Source organism: Borostomias antarcticus (assembly GCF_949987555.1).
Source record: "Borostomias antarcticus genome assembly, chromosome: 19".
NCBI lineage: Eukaryota > Metazoa > Chordata > Actinopteri > Stomiiformes > Stomiidae > Borostomias > Borostomias antarcticus.
In genome coordinates this window covers 14792175-14820157 of record NC_140252.1, presented here as the reverse complement: position 1 = coordinate 14820157, position 27983 = coordinate 14792175, and the positions used below count along the sequence as shown (strand labels likewise).

General features: G+C 46.6%; 1 protein-coding gene across 1 annotated transcript; it reads right to left on the bottom strand.

Moving 5' to 3' along the window:
- Positions 1 to 1047: 1047 nt before the first annotated feature.
- On the bottom strand, positions 1048 to 26929 carry vash2 (vasohibin 2; the record flags this gene model as incomplete). The annotated part of the gene is made up of 8 exons (XM_084453784.1): positions 1048 to 1534; positions 12374 to 12495; positions 13773 to 13916; positions 14270 to 14507; positions 20156 to 20230; positions 20798 to 20854; positions 21541 to 21629; positions 26609 to 26929. 8 exons carry the CDS (start codon positions 26927 to 26929, stop codon positions 1465 to 1467), a joined length of 1116 nt encoding a protein of 371 aa, XP_084309910.1. The 3' UTR covers positions 1048 to 1464.
- Between the last annotated feature and the right edge of the window lie 1054 nt (positions 26930 to 27983).

Here is a 27983-nt window from a genome sequence, read left to right as displayed (position 1 = left end):
ATTCTTTGTTCTCTGTTGTATGTGCATAGCTTTTCGTTGAACCAAAAGCTACAAAAGTTGGATAAAATTGTTTCAGTTGGCAAAGCCCACACCCCCACGTGTGGCTAAGGGTTTGATATTTAAATAAAACAAACATCAAACAACTCTGAACAATTTTGACACTGCAATGGTGACTGTTCTGTAAGGCTGATATGCCTGGTGAGTGTTTAGAATTTTGAAGCGTGATACACAAAGGCCTCTGGAGGAACTACCCCATCCCTCTCTCTCTCTCCTTCTCCCTCTCTCTCTCTTAGACACACACACACACACACACACACACACACACACACACACACACACACACCTGTATACTGAGGCCTAGAAAGAGTTTCGTTTTGATTCAACTCTTTCATTCAATTCTCTTGGGAATAAAAGGTGGAGTTTCAAAGCACCATTGTCTCAAGCTCTGGCGTGTTTTGAAAGAATGATTCACCTAAAAACATGAATCATCCTGATACTCTGCTGTAGGGGACAGGGGAGGCTAGTCAAGTCCAGGACTGAAAGAAGAGGCAGAGCAGGGGTTTGCTGCAGTGTTCCTGCTCTGTGCTCTGCTGCTTTGGTCTGTGGTTCCACCCCCCCCCCCCTCCCACCCCCCCGACAATCTTTCCCTTGTTCCTCTTCGCTTACGCATACGCTTACCCCCCTCCTCTTACCCCCCTCCTCCCCCTCCAAACTCTCCTCTCTGCATCACTAGCAGATGCTGTCTCACACCAGCGCCACCTATAGAGCGGATCAGGTATCTCTTGTTCCCCTGCACGTATAAAGCCGCACCTATAAGGTATCAAAAACACTCCAACACATGAACACACACACACACACACACACACACACCCGCCTACCCACCCCTAAAAGCATGAACCGCTTTGATATGATAGCCTCATGCAATTTAGGCACATCACTCGAGCATCAGTCTTTGATAACGTAAAAAAAAAGACATTGTTACTGTAATAACAGTATGCAGAAAGACATACTCATGTCACACACACACACACACACACACCTCCCGTAGATGCTTTCGTACGCAGTTCTCGAGAACCAGAGAAGACGGAAGTGCTGTCAAATGCCGTCAGTGTGTGTGAGTCTCCACCAGTGGTCGGTCTTCACTGGAACCAGATCCAGTCATACTCTAGGAACACCGTGGTGATGATGATGATGACGTTGATATTGACAAGGTCGCTTAAACACATCGGATCTGGGAGGCTTCTCCAGTGAAAGGGGGACGGAGGGCATGAACGACTGATGGACGTTTGGGATGTGGGGGTTTGGGGGGAGACCAGGAGAATACGGTCGGTCCAGGAGGTCCGGCCCGGACAGGCATAGTCGAGAAGAGTCAGGGAGGGGTGAGGAGAGGCGGAGGTTCAGGCAGGGGTGAGGAGAGGCGGAAGGGAGTCAGTGAGGAGGAACAGGGAGGAGAGGCGGAGGTTCTTAGATGCGGATCTGGTAGCCGTCAGTCAGGGTGCTGAGCTCCGCTGGCTTCCGATCCAGAGCAGCAGGCCTGCAGAGGGAAAGAGAGAGAGAGAGAGAGAGAGAGAGAGAAGGAGGGAGAGGGAGGGAGAGAGAGAGAGAAGGAGGGAGAGAGGGAGAGAAAGAGAAAGAAAGACATTAGAACAGCCTACTGTGATCACTTTCAGTCTTGTTCACCTCAACTGATTAACTCTACTAAACAGCTCAGACTCACTCAGACTCACTCATATCATGTATCACTGTCCATCCCTTCATCCCTCCATATCCATCCCTTCATCCCTCCATATCCATCCCTCCATATCCATCCCTTCATCCCTTCATCCCTCCATATCCATCCCTCCATATCTATCCCTCCATCATCCATATCCATCCCTCCATCATCCATATCCACATCATCCATATCCATCCCTCCATCATCCATATCCATCCCTCCATCCCCCATATCCATCCCTCCATCATCCATAACCATCCCTCCATCATCCATATCCATCCCTCCATCATCCATATCCATGCCTCCATGTTCATCCCTCATCAGTGTGCAGAGTGTGAACTTGGCCCTGGGCCGAGGAGGGGATGAGACCCAGCACCTTTTGATACTGCACACACACACACACACACATACACCCGTACACAGATACACGGAGACGTACACACACGCAGCTACAAAACACAAACACGGCTCAGTCAGCGAATAGAAAACAGAAAGAAAGAGAGAGGGGGAGGACAGAGAGAACGGGAGAGAAAAGGAGTCTGACTACATTAAAGTAGACAGTCATCGCTTATTAATCCTGAGGTGATGTTCTCAGCTCAGCTCCTGCAGTGGAGAGGGGTTTAGCACACAGAAATAAACACACACACACACACACACACACACACACACACACACACACACACCAGCACCACCAAACAAGACTGTCTCCTCTGTCTCTCGTCTAACGTCAGCTGCCGGGCTCAGTATTCCGCTTGGCTTGAAGCCCTGAAGGCACTTCCTGTCTTTCTCCTTCAACCCCCGCCTCCCCCCCCCCATCCCTCACCTCCTCTTTCTCACGCTCCACCTCCTCTCGTTTCTGCTATTTCCTGCTCTCAGCCTGTTTCCATATTGATCCCTGCGTACGTGTGTGTGTGTGTGTGTATGTGAGTGCATATGCATATGTGTGCGTACAGACGTGTGTGCCTGCATGTGTGCGCGTGTGAGAGAGAGAGAGAGAGAGAGAGAGAGCGAGAGAAAGTAAGTGAGAGATGTGTGTGTGCGTACAGTACCTCCGTGTGTGTGTGTGTGTGTGTGTGTGTGTGTGTGTGTGTCTGACTACTTCTTCAGGACCTTGGACAGCGCACCCGCCCACTCTCACTCCACCCTGCTGCTTCCATCACCCGCAATCTGTCCTCACACACACACACACACACACACACACACACACACACACACACACACAGCAAGACCCATACTTCACATTACACACACAAGGCAACCAACTCACTCCAACAACAGATATGCACGCGCGTACACACACACACACACACACACACACATGCACACACACACACACACTGTGAATGAATTTCAAGTCTCAACAAAGTGTTCCGTTTTCCCATTTAGACTGTAATCTTAACTTTGTAGTTCGTTCTCATAGATCAGTCTGTTAGAACTACAAATCCCTCCCTGTGTGACATCACTTCCCTGCCTTCCCCCTGAAACTGTGACTTCCTCTTCTCCTGTATAAACCCCCGACCCCTACTCCTCACTCTCACTCTTGCCTGGAATCACTTCCGGTGCGAGGGTCCGCTTCTGCAGAATCGTAACATAGAATAAACTATTGTACTTTGTTTAAAACCAGCTTGATCGACCACTCAGCGTGTTCTTTGACAATCTAACTAAAACAAGGATACAAAATCCTTTCACAATATGGCGACGAGGAAAAAGTGAACTGAGTCACTTTAGGGACATCTGCCGGTTTTTCAGCGAGCTGAGGAGGAGGAACGTGGGCCCACGTCAACTTTATAGTTGCGGAACGACTCCGGGGCACCGTCGTAGCATGGGGGTGCACTTTCCCGGAGCCTGCTGTTCCGAAGCTCGCTGAGAAACCTGGTACGTTGATCGAATCTCATAGTGGTCCTGCATTTTTGCTCAGCTGTGTGAAAACTTAGACAATAGTGTTTATTCGAGCCGGTGTCGCGCACACGTGTCCTGGGTAGAAAGCCGGTTGTTGAACCGCATGTTCGCTTAAAGGCCAATATACCAGGGTTGGTTTTGTAAGTGTGCATTTCTGAGAACGGGTGTGTTTAGTACTACACGACGTCTCACTTTCGGAAAGCCTACTGTTTTGATTGTTTTTGGGATCCGCGTTGTGGAGGTTGCCGCGGCGCGAGAGAGCTTGTTATCTTGGGCTCATTATTTCTTTTTATTTCTGTTTCTCGTGTTGTGAAGGAGCACGACACGAAGATGGCTGTTTCACTTCGAAAGATTATTTGGAATCCCCGGGGGGGTTAGCTAGGTAGTCGTACCTACGACGTAATCCTTATTGTTTTGTTTGTAGACTTGGATGTCTGTTTGTGCTGCGTTTTGTGTTTCATGTTGAAGCTGAGGCTTCTTCAATGTTTGGTCCATTGTATGTTTGAGTCTACGCCAAGGTAGATCTGTTTTTGTCTTGGGATTTGAGGTCCTGTTTAACTGTTGAAACCCATGGTTATGCTGGGTGTTTTGGGGTTATGCTGGGTTTTGGTTTGTGTACATTCCCTTAAATCTGTGATTGATTTTCGTGCTAGCTGCGTTCTAGCTGAGTACTGTTCTTGTTCTGCTCAAACTAGCTACAAACTAGCTTTCTCCTCTGTTCTATTGTTTCAATGCTAGCTGATTCATACACATGTTGATTAGCCCACGTGCTTAGCTAACTTTGTGCGCACGTGGTTTGACTTCCTGTTTTGCTGCTTGTGAAAAAAAAAAAAAGAGAGAGACTTCCTGTTCCTCTTTTCCATTTGAGGATCGACCATTTTGGCTTCTGATGGCTGCCATCTTGGGAAAACAATATATAACAGGAAAAAAACAAAAACAAAAACAAGTATCTCTCAGCACAGCAGTAATTTGGTTGACTGAACGTGTTTAGTTTTTTTTCTGTAACTTTTTAATTACATTGTTGGTTCTAATATTTTCTTTTAAAATGGGAGTTATTTTTTGTACAACAAAGCGTGTGTGTGAGAATAGTGAAGGGACAGAAAGTCCCTGTTCTGACCTCTTATCCAAACAAGAGTTTTGTTGTTTCAGGTCATGTCCCTTGTTAAGCAGATGTAAACTATTTCAACCAACCCCCCCCCAATACTGGCCCCCTCCTTATGACACCTATCCAAACAAGAGTTTTGTTGGTTCAGGCCACGTCCGTTCCTGTCCTACCAAATGTTATCTCTACGCCTGATACCTCTCAGATAACGCCCTTACCCCAAATAGGGATGCCTGAAATAACGGCCCCCACACCTCCCTCTGGTTCCTCTTTCATTGACCAACAAATTGCTTCTCCTATTTTATACCCTCCTGCTGTGTCTCAAATTGGTCTCTCTGTGACCCCATGTCAACATTTTGACCCTTCAGTGTCTCTGCCCCATCCCTTTGTTTCTGCTTATAACTCACAAGCTGACCGTACAGGGTCTGCTGATTCTTTTGAACATCTGGCTAATGAGTTTGGTAAACTATGCTTGCCAATAATCCGTCTGCTAAGTGAACAATGTGAAGCTGAGATAAGAAGGGACTCTGTGAGACGAGCTGCACAGTGTAGGTATTTCAACAATACCGCTCGCACTAAGCAACTACCGATGGGAGAGAAAAAACAAGATGGAGGCTATAGAGATAATCAGAGATATTCACAACAAAACAGCAGGGTTAACAAATCTGATCAGCGCTGTTATTTTTGCAACCGCAAAGGACATTTACAGAGGACATGTAGACTATATGCTAAATTTCAAAAGTCTTCTGTTAATACTCCAAGGTGAAAAAAGTCATATTTGCCAATATCTTAGTCTGATACATATTGTCTGACGACCCAATTTTGAGAATTTTGTTTTGTTTAAGATTTCATGTTTTACTGATTTCAGATGCACATTCATTGGTTTTGAGTTTTACAGAGAATTGACGTTCCTGGACTACCGGATAAATGCCAAACCGGTTGGAACCGCAAGTATTTTAAAAATTTGAAATGACTGCCACTTAAAGTTGTGTTAGATGATGCTAACTTCAACCTCAATTCACTGTATTGTCATGTTAACTTAATATGCTCAGATACATATTCTTGAAAAAAAAAGAAAAAAGACATCACTCCAATTTATCAAAACTGCGGTCTATGATTTATTTTGTTATGTTTATGTGCCTCCGGCGCATAATTTCTAAGAATTGGTGTTACCCACAAGAGTGGTGAGAAATTGAAATGTCTTTTATTTTGTCTGTCTTTTATTGTATGTAAACTGCCCATGCAGCTTTGTCTGTGCGTCTGACGGCCCACAGAGATAGCTGCATGGTAAAACAAATGTGTCACGTATTATTTCTGAAGTTTGTTTACAGAGGAGAGACAGGCACGGGACGAGTGATGGAGGCTACTCCAAGACTTGGATACAACCGGAGTAACCAAATTCCCATTTATATGGGCTGACACCTTGGTTCGTGGGGACGCTGGTCAACCGCCTCACCCCCACGTTGCCCAACTGACTGTGGGTAAGAGATGGATATGATCTAGGCTAAATTTAAGAATAGTAACCAAGTGGTTGTCAGACCCAAGGAACCATCACGTCCTAAGCGTGCTCATAACCCTCTGTCTTCAAATGCAGAAATGTGGTTATTGAACTTGAGCTCAACTTATAACACCCATAGTGTTCTTTTGAGAGCGGTTTAGATAAATTATATTTGTTCATGATTTGAGAACCCCATATGAAGCTATTCATTTATTGTTTTGGTTTGAGTAATGCATTTTTTTTCCATTTGTTCACCCTGATTTAAGGGAATTTTTGTTTTCACCATTAGAGGGCGCTGTTTTACATAATGTGTTGGCGCTCCCCTTTTTAAATGATTATTTTGAATAACAATTTCTTGTTAGAAACAAGGGCTCATGGTTTGATGAGACGGATGTATTGTTTTATTTTAGGAAATGGCCATAGAATTTCTAAGAACTAAATCTAATTGGTGCGTGAGCAGGTTAATTACCTTGGTCACTTACTAATGATAAATAAACAAAGGCTGCTTGGTAATAGACTACTGCAGAGTCTATCCCTGATTTAGCAGACAACCCTCATTAGACAAAAGCTAGCTCCACTTGACAAGATTACATGGACTGACGAGCCCGACTGGTTTTAAAGATGACTAATGCACTCTGTTTAAGTATTTCTGACTAAAAAGACTTGACTCTGTTAAAAGGACTTGGGTCCTACTTGAAACCAGTGGCTGCTACCACTGACGCTGTTTTAGACCTAGTAGCATTGCGTAAGCGATTTTATCCATGTCCTGCATGTTGTGACTATTCATAATTTACATCGCACCTACACACAGCGTGGCTGCTGCTTTAATAAGAATGAACTGTTGACCGTGCATTTCAAAGATGCACTGTTCTTAACTCTGCTTCCTCCTCCAGAAGGCAGAGAGACATGACTCAACATATTGAACGAGATCAATTAAGCCACGCTCAAACCTCTCAGATATTCTCCTCTCACTCTGATTTTGAATGAATGCTCATTTCATAGTTAGCATAACCTATACTGCATATTCCATGCTTTCATTATGTTTTCAAATTAGCACACTGACCAGATCATGTTTCAAAAAAGAGGGGGAGTAAAGGATGTTATCAAGTTAACTGGTTGTTGCTAATGAAACAGACTAGTAGTAGTGAAGAAGGTAGTGAGGAAGTTGAATTGAAGGCAGTGAGGAAGTTGAATTGAAGGTAGTGAGGAGGTTGTAGTTGAAGGAAATTAGAAAGTAGTTGAAAGAACGAGATGCAGAGCTGAAGAAGAAATGGTGGCAAAGGCCAAGCTCCTATTGAAACCTCTGATCCTGTGTCCAGTATCCTGTGTCCAGTATGGCTGCTAACTCCGCTGCTAAAAGCTGCGGTGAGGTCCTGTTTTGTCTATGGTGTGTCTCTCATCTGTGGATTCACAGGTCTGCCGACCTGAGAGAGCCGACCTGCATCATTTCCAACCAGGCCAATGGGTTGTGAGCAGAGACCTGAAACCAGAGTGCCCGTTGGCTGGGCCCGTACCAGTTCCTGCTGCTAACTCAGACGTAGCAGAGAGGACTTTGCGGGTACACGCCAGCCACTGCAGGCTGGTTCCAAACCAGGACGAGGCCACCCGGCCTGAGAATTCCAACAACCAAGATGCAATATCCTGTGTCACCACCAGGGCGAAAGCTCACTCTCTGGTCTCCTCAGATGAGAAATCAGACAAAGAATAACGCACTACTTTTCCTCATTGCTGTCAGGAGGACAACTCTGACCACCACTTCAGAAAAAATCATGGGCCACCACACTGTGGCTTCCTCTGAGGAGGAGCTATTGAAAGAAGGGACCTTGCCTGTCACCTCCTTCCCAGGATCATTATGGCAACGTGGACAAGCGTTTGTCCTATTTGAATGTTGCACTCCACTTGACTGTTGAGACGAAGATGATTGGAAAATACTACATTCTGCATATATAAGATTTGAAAGCAACAGAGATTTCCAGGTTATACTGTTGAAACTGTGACTGGAGTTTAGTTTAGAGTGGGTATAGAAGTATTGAAAATTCATAATTATAAAGTTGATCTTTGTAGAAGCTGTTCCAGACTATTCTCAGGGGACTGTGTTTAACTGCTATGCACCTAACTACATCAACCAAGTATTAAAATGAAGCCTAACAGAATTGCATCCACAGGGCTGAACTTGAAAAGCGAGTTAAACAATTTGAAGTGACCTCTTCAATATATCACAGCATGTATTAATACTTTCAGATACAACACATAGATTAGGACAAATTAGTGTCTAAGCAGATTTATGAGATGTGAAATTAAGGTTCAGAGAGCCATTCCAAATGGTGTATTTTTGAGCTATAGGGAAATAGCGTATTTAACTTTAAATTGCAACAGTGTCATATGAATGTTATCTTGCTCATGTAATGTCCAGGAGTAAGAAGATTGATCACACTCAAATGCAGGGAATTCATCAGCAATCAAACTAGACACCATAGAGCTGTCTCGAATTTTCTATTTAGTTTCAGTATATTATTTCTCTCATGAACGCATGACACATGATCGCACAATACCAAGTAATTTCAGCCTTAGCTACAGAAGTAAATTACATGAAAAAGATTGTGCTACAAAATAGACTTCCCTTAGAGATAATACTGGCTATATCTGCTGTTCGGTTAGTTCAGATCCCAATACTACATTGAGTTCCATGAAGCAAACGATAAAGGTATTCAGATCTTAGATAATGTTCCTAAATGGAATGCTTTTGCAAGTCCTGGATATTCTCAAATATGTGTGTTTTCAATTGTATGCATGTTCTTCATCGTTATTATTTTTTTTAATATTCTTAAGTGTATGTTTAAATGCTGTTCCAGATATGCCTATGCTGCCTAAATAATGATAGAAAAAGTTAAATTTACTATTAATTCAATTCAAGATCTTAATGATGTCTGTGCCATTGACATTGACTATTTGGAATATTTTGATACATAATCTGTTGGTTCTAATTTGAATTTAAGGGTTTTCTTCTAAAACAAATAGGGTTTTTCCCACTCAGTCATGAAGATATGATGTCTTAGATTAATAATCATGGTATCTTTTTACCTTGCTTATGCCAAATTAAGGTGAGGAGTTTTGGTAAGTAATTGCATATGAGAAGAAAATGATCTTGGTGTGTTAAATAACTTGAGTTTGTTAAATCTTTATTATGCTCCACCTGGTGGAGAAATAGATTACTTCCTTTCCATGTGTGTAGAATAGGTTTTTTTTTCCAAAGATGTTGGATTATTTTTATGATAGGCCTATTTTATAATTTGATTTCACATTGTTGATTCTTTCATTTCTATTATAGTTGTGGATATTTAATCCACAAAGTGGGGAATTGTGAATGAATTTCAAGTCTCAACAAAGTGTTCCGTTTTCCCATTTAGACTGTAATCTTAACTTTGTAGTTCGTTCTCATAGATCAGTCTGTTAGAACTACAAATCCCTCCCTGTGTGACATCACTTCCCTGCCTTCCCCCTGAAACTGTGACTTCCTCTTCTCCTGTATAAACCCCCGACCCCTACTCCTCACTCTCACTCTTGCCTGGAATCACTTCCGGTGCGAGGGTCCGCTTCTGCAGAATCGTAACATAGAATAAACTATTGTACTTTGTTTAAAACCAGCTTGATCGACCACTCAGCGTGTTCTTTGACAATCTAACTAAAACAAGGATACAAAATCCTTTCACAACACACACACACACACACAGCAAGACCCATACTTCACATTACACACACAAGACAACCAACTCACTCCAACAACAGATATGCATGCGCGTGTGTGCACGCACGCACACACACACACACACACACACACACACACACACACACACACACACACACACACACACACAGATGATAATACAGTTATGTTGACCTTGATGTTGACCTTGAGGGGAGGAGGGACAGCTTGCTGCAAACAGGGTGTATAAATGTCCCAGAGATGCTCCCTTTCTCTGAGGATAATCTGCTCTGACACACACACGCACACACGCACACACACACACACACACACACACACGCACACACACACACAGTTCTTCAGCTCAGCTTAAAATGGCTCAGGGACAAAAAGTCACTGCAATCATCCTCCTCCACCCTGCCAGACACTACAGACAGGGAGGAGACAGAGAGAGAGAGAGAGGCCAGGAGGAGATTTTTAAACAGTTTTCGTGAACTTTCTCAGACATTCCTCGTCTCACCATAAATATTTTTTCGGGACTTTTTTTATCCCCTGGCCTTCCAAACGTTGTTCTTTGAGAAACGGAACACGCAGACGAACATGGCAGAATGTTTTATCGCTACTCCATGAACTTGAGCAGCACGCACCCGGACACAGATGGGCCTGTAGTACCGCACAGACAGTCCTGGGGGGTTCTGAACGTCTGACGCAAGACGGGGTGGAGCAGAGAACAGACCCTGGGATTCGCATGCTCAAAAAAGTATCCACTTTTGGTCTGATGATGTTGATAGGGTTTGGTGTTGATTCTGCAGTGGCCCTCTTGCAATACCATCCTCCTCTCTAATCTCTCTCTACTTTTATCTCAGTCTTTTCCCATCTCTTCTTCCCATCTCCCCATTGGCTTAGCCCTGTCCCTGCTAGCTGTAGCCTGCTTAGCTTATCCCTATGACTTGTAGCCTGACTAGTTTAGCCTTGTCCCTACTAGCTGTAGCCTGACTAGGTCAGCTCTATTCCTAATTGTAATTTGCTTATCTTATGCCTGTCCCTGCTAATTGTAGCCTGACTAGCTTAGTCCTGTCCCTGCTAACTGTAGCCTGACTAGCTTAGTCCTGTCCGTGCTAACTGCCTGACTAGCTTAGTCCTGTCCGTGCTAACTGCCTGACTAGCTTAGTCCTGTCCGTGCTAACTGCCTGACTAGCTTAGTCGTGTCCCTGCTAACTGCCTGACTAGCTTATCCCTGCCTGCTAATTGTAGCCTGCTTAGCGCTCTCTGCACTCCTCAATCTCGGTAATAGCCCCTTTTAAATGAGTACAGGAAAACCTCTGCTGTTTATATCCCCAGCTCAGCTAGCTGGATCTATAGATGCTAATGAAGAGTGGGTGTTAGTCCTGCACATCCCAATGATGTTCTCAAACAAGCCTGTGGATGAATTAGGCTCCTGCAGATATCTATCTATCATCCTGTAGTACAGCCATTCGATTAAATAGCTTCGCGAACCGCTGTAGGGAAGAACTATCCGTCAGCCCGATCAATGGTGTTTGGAGGGGCGAAGCCCAACAGACTTTAGACAAACATCTACACTACGAACCTCTCTTTGTCTCACACACACGCACACGCACAAATATACGTACACAAAAATACGGGACACACAATGGGACACGTTCAGAAAGCAGGTGACATTTCCAGAACTGCTAGCGGACAAAATGTTTATGCAACAGGGGGTTGAGATCAATATTTTGGAGAAGGAGAGTAGGAAGAAGAGAGGGTGCCAGGGAGGACAGGAAGGAGGGGGAGAGGTGGGAAGAGAGAGTAGGAGGTGGGTGACTAAAGCCTGGAACCTTAATAACTCCCATTACAGAGGTGGGAGGAGGAGCAGAGGACATATGAGCCCTGCAGCCTGGTGCTGTTCAACTGTCACTCCTGTCCTCCCCCTCCCCGGCCCTGGGAGACACACAGATCGAAATATTCTACATTAGTGTGCCTCACCGTGGGGCCACAGGGCCCTGCAGAGTCACATCAAGTAGTAATTAATAGCCTGGTTACATTCCGCCACACCCACATGTGCGCGTACACACACGCACACACACAAAGCAGATGCGAAAGGCTATAAGCTTTCAAACTCCTCTAAAATTACAACGCACACACACACACACACACACACACACACACACACACACAGTGAAGGCATGCCTTCCAGCCCCTCCCGGCATCTAAATCACTGCGGTGCTCTTGTGATCCCAGCAGCAGGAGGGTCCCAGTCATAGAGATGACTGCTCCAACTGTGCTACGGTATGATAAACCCCAAGCATCCGATGTGGAGCCAGTATCTGGGTTGGGGGGGGGGGGGGGGGTATACACAGCCAGAGGGCCAGTCTATGACCCCTCTCTCGCCCCACCCCAACCCCCCGCTGTCAGAGGGCGTGACACAGGCGCGTTCTAGATTCTCGGGACACTCACGACTTGTCTCGGCGGTGGCCGTGCCGTCGCTGCGGGCTGCTGCCCTGGCGTCGCCGCGGCGACAGGGACTTCCCCCTGCTCCGCTCCTTGATAGGCGACTGGGCGCTGGACGACTTCAGGATCTGAGAAGAGGAGAAAAAAAAGGTATTCGATCAAACCCCCGAGGAAGGAACCCCTTTAGCAACACTGAAATGTTTAATCAAACAACGATTCCATGTCACCAATAAAATATTGAATGCGCTTATTGTAAGTCGCTTTGGGTGAAAGCGCTAACGGACAGTAATGTAAGGCAATGTAATGTGACAAAAGGTTCTCATGGGAGCTGGGAAGTGTTTTTTTTCAGACAGTTCTCAGACAGAGAAGCATACGCCCTTTTGGAAGAGTGTAGATGTATATCAGTGGTCAGTTAGGAAAAAAGAATATCCCCACACTGTTTTAGGTGCATGACGAAGACGTTGTAGGTCGAAACGTTGTACCCTACCTTATTAAATCACCATGGGAGCATATAACAGTGTGCGGATACAAATTTTTCCTAGGGTATTATATATATATAGATATTAGTAACATCCGCCAGCTGATTATCTGATGAAATTAGAGCGAGGAGCTGAACTCAGAGACCAGAGACCGAGGAGGAGCCTCCTGACCTAGATAACACACACACACACACAAACACAGACACACACACACAAACTCATACTAGTCATGCGCTAGATGAGTCGTAGTCGGAAAGAGCAGTGTTTTGTAAGGCAGCATGTGAGTTCTTCAAACTCCACAAATGTACTAGGATCTATTAATAAGACGTATACAGCATCAGCAGTTTGAGGGTGACACACACACACACACACACACACACACACACACACACACACACACACACAGGCAGCTAGGGGTCAGGGTGGCTTCTCCAGTGTGACAGCTGCAAACACATGACCTACATATATCAAACTAGGAACTCGTCTCCATCCAGCTACACCTCCCCTGCTGCTTCCTGTCCTCCACCTCTTCCTCCCTCTCCATCGCCCTCTACTACACCACCCTCTCTCTCTCTAGCTCTCCCTCTCCCTGCATCTCTTTCTTCCTTTCTTCCTCCAGGCTGGCTTCTCTCTCTCTCTGTCTTTCTTTGTTTGTTTCTGTTTCTCCTCCCCCTCCCTCTCTACTCTGCTTCCTTCTCTCCCCCTCAAACACACACACACACACACACACACACACACACACACACAGAGGCAGGAAGCCAGGAAGGGGAATTCCATGACGTTATCCCAGACGGACAGGAAGGGATGGATTAACGACGGAGACATTCCCTTTGGACCGACCCTGGAACGCCAGGCGCCAGGGAGTGATCCTACACCACGGAAGACCTGTGTGTGTGTGTGTGTGTGCGTGTGTGTGTGTGTCTGACCTTCATCCTCATGTCTCGTCCATGTTTCTCCAGTTCCTTCCTCATCTCCTCGCGGCCCAGGCGAGCGGCGTTCAGCACCAGGTACTTCCACTCGATTGGCTGGAACACGTGAGGGTCGTGTGGCACGTACAGGCCGATCTTCACCTGGGAACGACGCGTCACACGCGGACGTTGCGATAACATAGAACATACGTCATAAGACCTAGACTAACATACCTTTCATTCAGGATGAGTCATCCTTCGTTCACGGCACTGTTCCGATCCAAACCCATTCAGAGTGCAGTCAGTGGACACTGTTACCAGGTACTAAACAGCACTGATGGGATCCCCCCAGGATGCAGACTTACCCCCCCCCTCACCCGGATCTCAGCTTACCCCTCCTCGAATCTCAACCCTCCCCCCCCACCCTGCCCCCGCCAAGATCCGTGCCTGTCCCACCACCCCACCCCCAAGAACCCAACCTAACCCCCTCACCAGGGTCCCGTATCCCAGCCCACCTTCTTCAGCGTGTGCTGGTAGCGTCGGTACGAGTCCTCGAAGTCGGCGACCAGCTCCCCCAGCGTGCGGAAGGTCAGGGCCTTGTCCATCAGGTCCTGGCGGCGGCTCATTCCCAGGGCGCCGTAGCGGCCGTTGCAGTAGACGCCCAGCACCACGTGATGAAAGTGGTGGCCGGAAAACTGGGTCTTAAAGCTGATGGGGAAACGCTCCAGCGAGGTGAGCCCGTTGGTCAAGTAGCTGCGAGGGGGGCGGGGTAAGTTAAGGAGACAAACGGGTGGCGGCGGGGAAGATCAAATCAAATCAAACTTTATTGATATGGTGCATTTCATACGCAAAGGCAACCCAATGCGCTTTCAGAAACTGGTGTGCACGCACGCGCCCGCGCTTTCGTCCGTGTCCTGTCAGATACTCGGCTGTCATTATTTCCGTTCACGAGGAGCGAGAGTGCACTCCACTCCTCTCAGAAACACATTATGCTTCCTATATCAACTCATTCGGTTATACAGTTGTTGGTTTAATGAACTGGCAGATTGCCAAACACACACACACACGCGCGCGCACACACACACACACACCCACACCCACACAGACAGACACAGCATTATCTCTAAATCAATCAGCTAATGCCCTATAGGTCGATGGTGGGATGTGAGAGCTGAGGGAGAGAGAGCGATCGTTAACAAGCTAAGAGACGCCTGCAGACGGACAGAACAGCCGACAGGAGACATAGCTCTTCTACAGAACACAACTACTATCCGTCTTAAACTGAAAGAACTCTTTAACAGCTGTAAAACCGCACACCGATCTATCTCACAGGAACTGACTGCAAGCCTTACATCAGCATGCAGGAGGGTAAGAGTGGACACAGGGCCACTGTGTGTGTGTGTGTGTGTGTGTGACACAGGGCCACTGTATGTGTGTGTGTGTCTGTGTGGGGAGGGTCTCAGTGGCCACAATCAACCGTCTTTGACTTCAGGGTCAGTGAACATGGTCACTTGACCCCTTTAAAGAGCTTCAATCCTCAGCATTATCCTCCTCAAGATGGCTTTCATCCGTCATCTATCTGTCATCCATTCATTCCCTCTTCCCAAGCTGACGACAGGCTGCCAGAAGTTCCTCAGTGAGCAGAATATGAGCCAGGGCTGTTATTTTGACCTGCCCCTTTAGCCGCGTCTCAGAGTGAGCGGGCTTATGTCCCGCCGTCTGACGCAGAGGTGCGGACAACACAAGCTGCTACCGTCGGTTCTGGCCTGGACTCCTCCTTAGCACACCAACCATCTGCTTCTCTCTTTCTCTCTCTCTCTCTCTGTCTCTGTGGACCTCACTCAAATGAACAAAACACCTGTCAGTCATCTCAACACCCCTCCTCCCCAGCACTCTATTATATGCCCCTCCCTCTACACAACGTGCTCACTGGCCGTGAACGCTTCCGTTTACTGCATTTTCACTGGCTGCGACGCCTGTCCGTCATCATGATGACCGGCTCACACATTATGGCGCACCGTTCCCTGTGATAAACAGCCCTGCAGGCAACGGGCAGGCAATGCCCCAGCTGACACTACCACATCCATAATGAATGACCATCTCATATGTCATCATATGTCCTCATAGAGATCAGTCTCTGGTTACACCAGCAGGACAGCGGGAGAGGAGAGGACAGGACAGGACAGTATAGGATAGGACAGGAGAGGGCAGGAGCGAGAGGACAGGATAGGACAGTATAGGATAGGACAGGAGAGGACAGGAGCGAGAGGACAGGACAGGACAGGACGGTGGAAGAGAGGAGGTAGGTTCCAGGTTATCGGGTGTGTATTCCAGGAGCCGACTCCCATCGGCAGCATCAATTATCCCCAAGTATGAAGACACCAACTACTCATTTGTGGTTTTCGGTGCAGTGGGGGCTGTCATCATCCACCCCGTCGCCAGGGGAACAAGCGGGGCTACGGCTGCTGACATGCACGCGGTGATGAGTCACGCCAACGCTTCCAGCACACGCCACGGGACGCCGTCTCTCTGGATGCCACCACTTACGGACAGGAACACTGTCTCTGGGTGGTCATAACACTGGTAGACTGGAGGAATCATGACAACATGCCTGCTCTGTGCTGACAGCCTGTCGTTCACGGGCTAGGAGTGTCAAACTAATCATCTCAGGCTAGGACTGTAGCTCAGGGCTCTAACTAGGCCTGTAGCTAGGGCTGGGGCTGTAGCTATAGTAGGGCTGTAGTTAGGGCTGGGGCTGTAGCTATGGACTGTAGCTATAGTAGGGCTGTAGTTAGGGGCTGTAGCTATAGTAGGGCTGTAACTATGGTAGGGACTGTAGCTATAGTAGGACTGTAGCTATAGTAGGACTGTAGCTATAGTAGATCTGTAGCTATAGTAGGGCTGTAGCTATAGTAGGACTGTAGCTATAGTAGGGCTGTAGCTATAGTAGGACTGTAGCTATAGTAGGACTGTAGCTATAGTAGGGCTGTAGTTATAGTAGGGCTGTAGTTATAGTAGGGCTGTAGTTAGGGGCTGTAGCTAAAGTAGGGCTGTAGTTATAGTAGGACTGTAGCTATAGTAGGACTGTAGCTATAGTAGGGCTGTAGTTATAGTAGGACTGTAGCTATAGTAGGACTGTAGCTATAGTAGGGCTGTAGTTATAGTAGGACTGTAGCTATAGTAGGGCTGTAGTTATAGTAGGACTGCAGCTATAGTAGGACTGTAGTTATAGTAGGACTGTAGTTATAGTAGGGCTGTAGCTATAGTAGGACTGTAGCTATAGTAGGGACTGTAGCTATAGTAGGACTGTAGCTATAGTAGGACTGTAGCTATAGTAGGGACTGTAGCTATAGTAGGGACTGTAGCTATAGAAGGGCTGTAGCTATGGGCTGTAGTTATAGTAGGACTGCAGCTATAGTAGGACTGTAGTTATAGTAGGACTGTAGCTATGGGCTGGAGCTGGAGCTTTCGCTGGGGCTGCAGGAGAACAGCTGCGTAGCAGAGCGTGCTAGTGTGATTATTCAGAGGCGGCAGTTGGTGAACAAGAGAATAACAGGCTCTTCTGTCCTCCCCTGCTGCAGCTAAAGCTGTCTGTACATTAATATCCCCGATCCCATTCACACACACAAACACACAGTTTCCCTCTGCCCCTCTGAAAGATATACACATTCACAAGAATGCATATGCTCACACTTGTGAAGACACAACAAAATGCTCACACACACGTGCCCGCCAACACGCCCACACACACACACACACACGCACGCACGCACACACACACTCTTCCCCCGCTGCTTCTTGCTAATGAATGGCCCATTAAGGGACTGGGGGACTACCCAGAGTGCATAGCGTGTGAAGCAGCACTAGCCAGCGCCAGCAGGAATTTGTCTCATACAGCTCCACGCTAGCGAGCGCCATGGCAACAGGTTTTTTATTTTTTTATTATACCTTTATTTAATCAGGTGAAAAATTAATTGAGATTTAAAATCTCTTTTCCAAGAGAGACCTGGCCAAGATGGCAGCATATAAAAACAAATACATTAAGGTTTCAAACATAAACAACAATAAACATATAACAAGGCAATATCAGGAATGCATAGATGGCAACATTAGGTACAGAGACATTCTCTACTACTTTCACATTCCAAGTCCTTCAAGATTTCACTAAAGGCATCATATGAGATCAGTTCTGACAGGTTTAAGTCTTTCTGGAGGGTGTTCCAAGCAGAGGGGGCAGCGTATTGGAAATCTTTTTTTCACAGCTCTGCGAACACGAGGAACAGACAACTGCAGAACATCTTTCAAGCGCAAGTTCTAATGATTTTGGCTTCTAGAAAGATATATACATAAATACGTTGGGACCAACCCAAAGAGAGTTTTATATATAAAACTCAGCCAATAAGTACGCCTACAAAGGGGGCCAATCAGATTTTGTATACAAAGTGCAATGATGGGTCAGATATTTACAACCAGTAACAAATCTCAATGCACAATGATACACTGTCTAGTGAGCTCAAACATTGAGTAGAAGCATTCATATACAATAATCACCATAGTCCAGCAAAGGCAGAACTGCTGCTGCAAGTTCAGCTTAACCCCAAGTGACGTTCAGCTCTAAAGAGGAACTTTCACTTCCCAACTTCATCTAAACCTCTGAGCATGCTGGGAAACACTTCCTTTAGTTTTCATCTGGCTACAAAGCCTCATTCTCCAATCTATAAAAGTATTCAAATGACCTCATGTACAGTATCTATACAACAGACTGCACTACTGTACATTTGAACAATTACATTACACTTGAACAATCTAACACTATGCACAACTGTATACTTGAACGTGATTTAATTGCACTGCCTACATCATGGACACAGACATAGTCATCCATGATCGGATGGGATAAGTAGATGAGGATGATACTGCTAGATGATGGATAGTACCTAGTACTTCTCATGACGTTTGGGAAATCTTATATTGATAGAGAATTCCTCATTCCATTCTTTTTTTTTTTTCAGGGCTTTTCAGCTTTAATGTTATAGGACAGTGTAGAGAGACAGGAAATGTGGGAGAGAGAGAGGGGAGGACATGCGGCACAGGACCCGAGCCGGGAATCGAACCCGGGTCCGCCGCGCGAAGGACTAGCCTTCATATGGTGCGCGCCTTACCTGGTGAGCTACCGGGGCGCCCCGAGAATTCCTCATTCCATTCTGTCCTGCTACAGTGGATCTGAGAGACAGGATTTCATTTCAGTTGAATCTGGGACCTGCGGCATGTTTTATTTTCTCTGTGACAAGCAGCTTACTGTCTTCTCTGAACCTACATGTATCATGTGATGGTTAAATAATCTACCCTGGAGAGAGGGGAGGCTGGTTAAATAATCTACCCTGGAGAGGGGGGGAGGCTGGTTAAATAATCTACCCTGGAGAGGGGGAGGCTGGTTAAATAATCTACCCTGGAGAGGGGGGAGGCTGGTTAAATAATCTACCCTGGAGAGGGGGGGAGGCTGGTTGGGGTAGTGTGGGGTGATGGTGGTGGAGGAGAGTCACAACATGTGTCTCTGTTGTGGCTCCGGTTGAAAGCCAGACCCTGCAGATACGGGAAGTGTGCCGTTCACTATTGACAACAGGGAACAAGAGCTTTAGATTCAGATGAACATGAGAAGCCACCCTTCTCAGCCAGCTCAGCCCTTTCTATAACCACAGCCAACGGCAAAATACTCCATCTACTCAACCCCTCCTTCACCATAACCTGCAGGGGCTCGGTTCGTCATGGTGGTCTATGGGGGTTGATGGGTTTGTTCCAACCATAACAGGGTATGAAACAGACCAGGATTCAATTCAAACCCGGCATGCACGGTTAGCTAAATCAAGTGCACCTCAAGTGTACGATTTCAACTATCTGCAGTAGGAATTTGACTCTGTGTCAAAGTCTGTGTGTCCCTGACTAAGACAGGCCAGAGGTGAAATCATGTCAGAATAGCTGTGGGGTAAATTAAACACACCTCGGGTATTTCCACCATTTCGAGGCACATACTGAAACCAGATCTGTGTTTGTTACATTTCTGGTGCGCTGCTCAGAGCCAGAGGTCAGGTAACGTCAGTATAACCGTCTCTAATTGGCCAGCCGCCTGGTCCTGAATTTGTACGAAGTAGGGATTAGTTTAAAAGTTCTGTCTAACGATCTGATAGGTGAGGAGAGGTTGCGCTTTGATCTCCTCCCGCTCCAGTTTCCTAGCAACAGGGCCATGTGCGAGCCCTGAGGGGAGGACATTAGGCTGACATGTCTCATTGGTTTGACGACCAAATCCTGCCTGGCCTTTAAAACACAACTTCACCCGACTGTCTGTGTGTGTGTGTGTGTGTGTGTGTGTGTGTGTGTTCCATACACAGCCGTTGTAAGGATACATTCCCAGGATGACAGCTTCAAGGCATTTGATTGGAAGAGATTCCCTGATCATCTCTCTGGCTGTCTCCATCAACCTAGACAACAGGGATGAGGACACGAGGATCTTGTAAAGAATGATATCTTTGTTTGAATACAGTTAGAGACAGATAACAGACTAGAGAGAAGCCCAGACACAAACACTGGAGACAGAATCTTACCAAACAAGATTAGCATATAATACTTTATTCCCCGGTTTTATTTACTGAGATTATGTTAAACAGAATGATGAAAATATTACCACTTTATCTATGTTTCAGTTACTGGATAAATTGTCCTGGCAGCCTTGAGATATTAATAATAGTAGACATGTCTGTCCTGTACACTCAAGGTGAAGAGAGCTATTCTGAGCCGGCCTGTGTCTGTCTACAGACAAATTATACAAGCTAAGAGAGAAATGGGACATCATTTTTATTCTCTAACAGTGCGGCATAAAGAAGACAGATAGACAGACACACATACATGCACACGTACATGCACATGCCTCCCTCCCCCCACACACACACAGAGACACACGCACATGCACGCACACATACACACGCACGCACGCACACACACACGCAGACCTGGCGTCATGCCTCAGGAATGTCTCTACACTCACTCACCCAGAAAGGGGTCTGGTCTTCTTGATCTCAAAGAACTGCGTTCCTGTGTGATTGTATCTGACAGAAGTTAAGGAGCAAGAGTTTGTTACATTGGCTTCACAGGGGGAAAAGTGAAATGAAAGTATCAGTGTTATTCATTTTTCATGTGACAGCAACTCTGTTCAAACAAATCTGTGCCTGAAATACCATGTTAGCTCATTTTTAAACATCAATTTAACAGATTCCCATGTCAAGCAGGCAACTGACTGGCTGTGTCAAGCCTATGGCTGCTTCCACTGGCTCCATGTCACCTCTACACCACCTCTGACAGCGTGACAAGTAACATCTCTGATTTGCCACAGGATACACCTGTTACATCACAGTCGGCTGGCTACAGCACTTTCCCTGGGCGCCGATCAAAACGCATAAATCAAACCCGCCGGAGAGCGTTCACATCGTGTTAGCTCCGGCGCTAGCTGGGGCGCACTATCTGCTAGCCACCCCCGGCAGCCCAGCGGATCACACCTGGCGAAATGTGTGGCAGATCTGCCGAGGGTAGAGGCTAACGAGAGAGCATGAATACGTAATCAGCTGTGGAAGGACAGAGTGTGTGCTGGCGCCTCCCTAGAGCTGCGCGGTCTGCGTCTCCTTTCATCTCCTTCTCTCCTTGCGTACTGTACACCGCAGTAGGGGCGGGTCTCAAAAGTCTTGCGTCGTCTCCTCTCCTTGGTCTGCGCCGGTTATATTGCACATGGGAAGGATACTGCAGAGTCTTCATGTAGTTCTGGACGGCCAGCAGCCAATCAGGGACAGACATGGAGGGCTTGAAGTTGGGCACGGATGGTACAGGATGCTGTAGGGGGGGGGGGGGGGGGGGGGGAGAGAAAGTGTGTGTGGGGAGAGGGGGGGGGGGTGGAGAGGGGGGGTGTAAGAGCACTGAAAAGCATCAACATGTGGCAACATTCAAGGTCGACCGACAGGATCAGCGAGTGAGTAAGACTGAGGCCGCCTCTGACACACTCGCTTGAAATGTTCCGTTTCCTCTTGACTCAGTACCCAGGACTAAAAACAAATGTGTGTGTGCGGGTGTGTGTGTGTGTGTATGTTTCTAGTGTACACAGGAAGGAGGGAAGGGCAGTGGAGTGATAACAGCCATATTATTTCCCGGGAGGGTGTACTTACTGACATAATGCAGCTTATTTAGGGGAGTGTGGTGAACATCAACAGTTTAACCCTGAGGCTGAGTCTCACAAGCCTGAATGCACACACACACACACACACACACACACACACACACGGAACTGTATAATGACCCAAGGTCTTTTTCATTTGGCTATATCTCTTACAATTGCTGACACACAAAAGGCAAACAGGAAAACAAAAACGTACTGATTCGGTCCAAAAGTGGGATTCTGTGATCCTGACCCGTCACTGGACCTAAAGCATGGAGAAACACGCCTGGTACTAACATCGTCTCCGCTGGTCTCGTCACAAGGGGACGGATCTAAGTACATCCGTTCAACTTCACACCTGGTATTAGAATGCACCTCCACACGCATCTCTGGAGTGATCACTTGAGATGTGATCAGATCTCACTCCCCTGCTCTATATGCGCATAAATAATAATCCTGTCCCCCGTCCCTTAGAGAGGATGAAGAGGAGAGTGATAGGCTGATGAATGAGAATAAGAGAGTTAAAGGGAGAGATAGAGAGAGAGAGAGAGAGAGAGAGAGGGAGAGAGAGAGAGGGAGAAAGAACGTATTTCTCTGAATATGTGATAGAGGATAAACGCCAACCAATCAAGGTGTGATGAGAGAAAACTTCGGAAACCTCTGGATTATGTTTCTCCTTCATCAACCACACACACACACACACACACACACACACGCACACAAACACACACATGCCTGCACAAACCTCCTCCAACAGATAGGCTTAATCTCTCTGGTCACATGGCTTCATTTTAAAAGCACCACATCAAAGCTTAGTGAATGAAATGCAGAGAAATACAGTAGCGATGAGCACTCTAGCACTCAGCAGTCAGCAGCACTATAGGTCTCTATAATTCCCATCATAATCTAGTCTAAAGCTGGGGAGAGAGAGAGAGAGAGAGAGAGAGAGAGAGAGAGAGAGAGAGAGAGAGAGAAAGGCAGAGAGAGAGAGAGAGAGAGAGAGAGAGAGAGAGAAAGGCAGAGAGAGAAGGAGAAAGGCAGAGAGAGAGGGAGAGAGAGAGAGAGAGAAAAGGAGAGAGAGGCAACTCTTCAGCCCCTGTACTCAAGCTGCTTTTTGCTGGGTCAGGAACTGAGAACGAGTGATTCCTTTCTTCTCTCCTTATCTCTTCTCCCCCCCCCTCTATCTCTCTCAATTCAATTCCATTTCAATTCTAAAGAGCCTTACTGGCATGGGAAACAAAGTGAAATAAAAACAAAAATGTATGAACAATTAAAGATATAGGCCTACAGTACTAGAAAATGTGTTTGGACAGAGTTGTGTATATGCAGACAAGTAACTAAGTGGGCTATTTAGTGAAAACACTAAAACATACACGTACAGTATGTCTCTCTTTTTCTCTCTCTCCCTCTCTCTCTCTCTCTCTCTCTCTCAGAACTGAGATGCAGCAGTGCACCACTTTTAATCTCCATCAGTTCAGAGCCCTTTAACCACCAGTTCTCATTTCTCATTTCACTTTTCACTTTGTGTATGTGTGTGCGTGTGTGTGAGAGAGCGAGAGAGAAAGCGAGAGAGAGAGAGAGAGAGAGAGAGAGAGAGAGAGAGCGTGGCAGTATCTGTGACTGTGACTCACCAAACTCTCTCCTCATTAAAAGGCAGGGAAAGATGGCCTTTTTTAGAAGTGCTAGGGAAATGTAGAGGACTGGCGTCAGCGTCGGCGCCTCTGAGGCCGACAGAGTTACGAGCGGAGCAGCGAGTAGAACAGGCGAGAGCTACCTCTGTATATGTGATACCTAAGATGAGCAGAGATGATACCTAAACTGAGATGATACATCCCCCCCCGACAGGAAAGCTGGCACGGCGGGACCCCGAAGGCAACATGGCCTCCGCAGGTGAACCCGCCAGAACAGAGAGACGCCCAGAGGAAAGACTTTCTCCCCCTTTGTTCTCGGCCTTTATCCCTCTCTGTCTATCCAGCTGTCCCCCTGTCTCGCCGACGTCAGCTACCCGGCTTTAGAGAGGCCGTGTGGGGGTAAAAAACCTTCACCTGCCACCCAACCCCCCAGGGCTTCAGTGCTCTCTGGGTTCAATCTAACTTTCCCTTACCACACCCGAGAGACAGAGAGAGAAAGAGAGAGAGAGAGAGAGAGAGAGGGGGGGGGGGGGGGAGAGCTATAGAGCCAAATGTAACTGAACCAGCCACCCAAGGCATTTGTCTCCCTGAGGGAGACAGTTGTTCCTGAGTTCAAGTGGGTCTATCTTTAGATCTCGACATCCTAAACCGATAAGGCACATGTAACCTGAACCTCTGAAGTCTGTCACAGCTGACAAACAAACCAGTGATCTTTATGTGATGCACATTTGAGCAGACTCGTTTTTACAGCGAGCCTGCAAGCATCTACTGTACCTTGTTTAAACATTGTTCCTTAGGTCTGCTTATTGAGTCGCATAGAAGACAAACAGCTTATTCTCCAGAGTGGGAACACTCTTTTGACCATATACCACCAGGGAAAACATGCTACATCAAATGTGTCGGTCTGTCTGTCTCCACCACTTCTGGGGGTGCATTAGGCCTGATGGAATCTAGCTATGACACACTGTAGCCTGCTGTGAGTGAGGTGGGTAAATGTCAGAAATGCTATTATGGCTGAAAGCCTGTGTGTTTTCCCAAGAGAGACAGAGAGAGAGAGAGAGAGAGAGAGAGAGAGAGAGAGAGAGAGAGGGAGCCTGTTTTGTTTCCTGAGAAAGAGAGGGAGAGAGGGGGGGAGAGAGATAGGGAGAGAGAGAGCTTTTTGGTAACTTGTCCTGTCTTTGCACTGTCCCATCTCATCCTTGCACCCTGTCCGTTGTCGTCTCCATGTTATGCACCATAGCCCGAAAACAAATTCCTAGTTTGTTGAAAAACTACAATGGCAATAAAATGAATTCTAAATCTGATTCTATTAGGCTCCAGAGATTATTCTTGTCCCGGATGATGATGACCAAACAGTGGTCAGGATGTGGGGTGACAAAGTCTGACAGGCAAGAGAATAGACAGCTGTATCTGTTATCAGGCAGTGCAGTTATTAGATTTAAGTTATTATTTATTATTATTTCACACATCTAGCACAAGAGATTGGTGCAGTGCATTTATATACTGCTATAAGAACTTCTACAGACAAAGACAGGTGCTAGGCTGGCTACCTGTGGTCTATACCCAGGCAGGACTGACCAGACTCTCTCACTGTTTACTAAAGACAGCTAGCCTAGCCTGGTTTCTCACCTGGACGCCAGATACAGTCGAGAATCCCCCCACATCACAGACACTTACAGATGCTCAAAAATACACTAGCTAGCGCTCAGGTCATCCCCTATGAACGCTTCATGCATTAACTATCCTGGGTGATTTTGATCACAACAAGCCTGCCTGAGCACAACAGCCCGCACACACACTGGACACGGGCCCTTAACAAGCCTAGCGTAGCAGCACTAACAATCAATCAATCAATCAACCAATCAACCAATCAATCAATCAATCAATAATTCAATCAATCAGTCTACAAATATGTACTGTAGAACACCTACCTGACCTAGTCTAGCCTCACATTAGCCAAGCAGGCTGGCCTAGCCTTACCCTGCATACCTGCACACTGTCCAAGTCTAGTCAAGCCAACTCCCACCAAGCACCTGCTCACACAGACTGGACAAGCAGGGCTCTGTATCTGGGTCACTGGGGGCATCTGGTAAATGCATGACCCTCCTCTCCTTTCACACCTGCACAGCATTATAACTACTCAAAACAGTGCTGGGTTACAGAACGTAGAGCAACAGAACAGAAGAACTAGTGCAGGGTGCTGTAAAGCATGTATGCATAAACCTACAGTAAACAGCGTCCATTAAACAGTGTCCAGTAACCAACCGACAATAACGACAAAGTAAGCATGGAATACACAATGGCTAGGTTTACTGATGACTTTCCTGTTGTGTGGGAGGCTTCCTTTATGGATAGGAGCCTGATGTAGGCTCGACCTATGACCTATGCTAGATAACTTATGCCATTCCTCTTCAAAAGACTAGTAGAAACCGATACCTGAATTTCTTATGGCTTTACCCATGAAACCCATGGCGACATGGTTAAGGATGTGGACAGAGTTCTTTGTGTGTGAAAGAGTAGGCTACTGTCAAAAATGCAATGCTATTTAAAGGCCATACCACTCTGTGCTATGGGACTTGGCACCTCCATAAGAATTCACTAATTACTGCACGCCCAATTAGTGCAGTTAGCTCAGCGGTGCTCTTTCCCAGCGATGCAGAGGGAGGAGACCCCCTACCCCATACATCTAGGATCACACCAAGACCCCTGAATCATGACGTCAGCCGTTAGTGGGAAAAGTGTGGCTGACCCCAAACCAGGCTCTGCTGACAACTTCAAGTCAAAATACATTTGCATATACATTTACATACATTTACATACACAGGACAATTAGGTGAAAGAATAGAAGTCCTAATTTCATCCCGTTGAGTGTCGTTCTGCGTTGTGCTTTAGGCGCTGGATAGCATTCCAAGGGTGAAATAGTAAAATTGCGAAAATATTACGTTAGGGGAAGCCACAGTGCTTGTCTCTCCCAAGAAGCGAGGGATGGTAGTGTGTGTGTAACGACTTCTTCAGCGGATGATACTTACTTTAGGAAGATATGCAGCATTCCGTATTTTGTCCACCATTTCTTGTCCGTCCGGATGGACTTTGGCTACATGAATCCACATCCTCTCCCAGGTGACAGACTCTATGGGGAAACCGGTCCGGTTCACATAGAACAACACGCCCCCGTCCTTCTCCTCCTCCTCTCCCGACGACCGCCCGGCGTTGTTTACGGTGCCCTCGGGGGAGGCGGACTCGGTAACCGGGTTTGAGTTGCAGCAGTAGCCGCTAGTGCTCTTGGACCGATGTCTGCCCATCTTAGCGGCCGAGGAGGAGCAGGTGCCGGGGGCGTTCGGTCCAGTCATTGTCCCGGTGTTCCAGTCGAAAGAGGGGAGGGGGGTCTCACACTCTCGGCAGATGGAGGACCGTGTTGATTCCCCTTGTCAATCTTGATTAAAACATGTTGCGCTGCTGATCTGCCTATCTATCCACCGGCCACGACCTAACAATTAAGAAATCAAGATGATATGGAATGATAACCTTACCATGAAGCCCTCCTATCCTACCCGAACCTAATTGGCTATGAACTGGAGCAATGTCTATTCAACAGGATTATCATGTTCTATAGGCTACCTCAAAAGGCAAGGATAGCATAGCACGGCAGGGGAGCAAAGCGCGCTGTCCAAATACCGCATAGGTAACGGATTCCATTCACACTACTGGAGTTGTTGCACGATGACCGCAGTAGAATAAGAACAATAGTCAGGCTAGGCTTCGCTAGGCTTCGAGTCATAGTAACTTCATCCGTCCCTCTCTTACTCACAACATTCACTGCGGGGGCGATTGACTGGCTCGGCTACTAAAGATGACCTCTGCTGTGCATTCCTCTCCGCGCGTCTACATGTTGCGTCGCCATCAGCTCCTCAAAAGCACCGTCCCGGTGATGAAAGTGAAAGTCCCCTTTTAGAAGCTTTAATCCAGCACATGGTTAATCTTGTGGGATAAATGATATCATAACCACTATGTTGTTCAAGCGATCGTAACCCCGGCAGCCAGCCACATTTTGAGCGACCTGATTGGCTGTATCAACAAAGAGGGGCGGTCTTATTTCCTGAGCGATACTGTGTTGCCAGAAATGTTATTGCTGTGTTTGTTACAATTTAATAAACTTCCTATAGGATATCTACACTCAATAGTTGACACGAATCGAGTTAGACAGTAACACGTGTCTATGAAAAATACAGTGTTTTCGGTTAAAACAAAATTATGTCATTAATTATGTCATGACATTAAGGCTTTTTGTTGTTTTGTTTCAGCAGGCTAATAATTGCTTCGTCTCATGAGAAAAGAACATACTCAGGATAATTTATTGATTTGTGGATATCAAACCATAACTGATGAACTATCCCTTTGATCAAA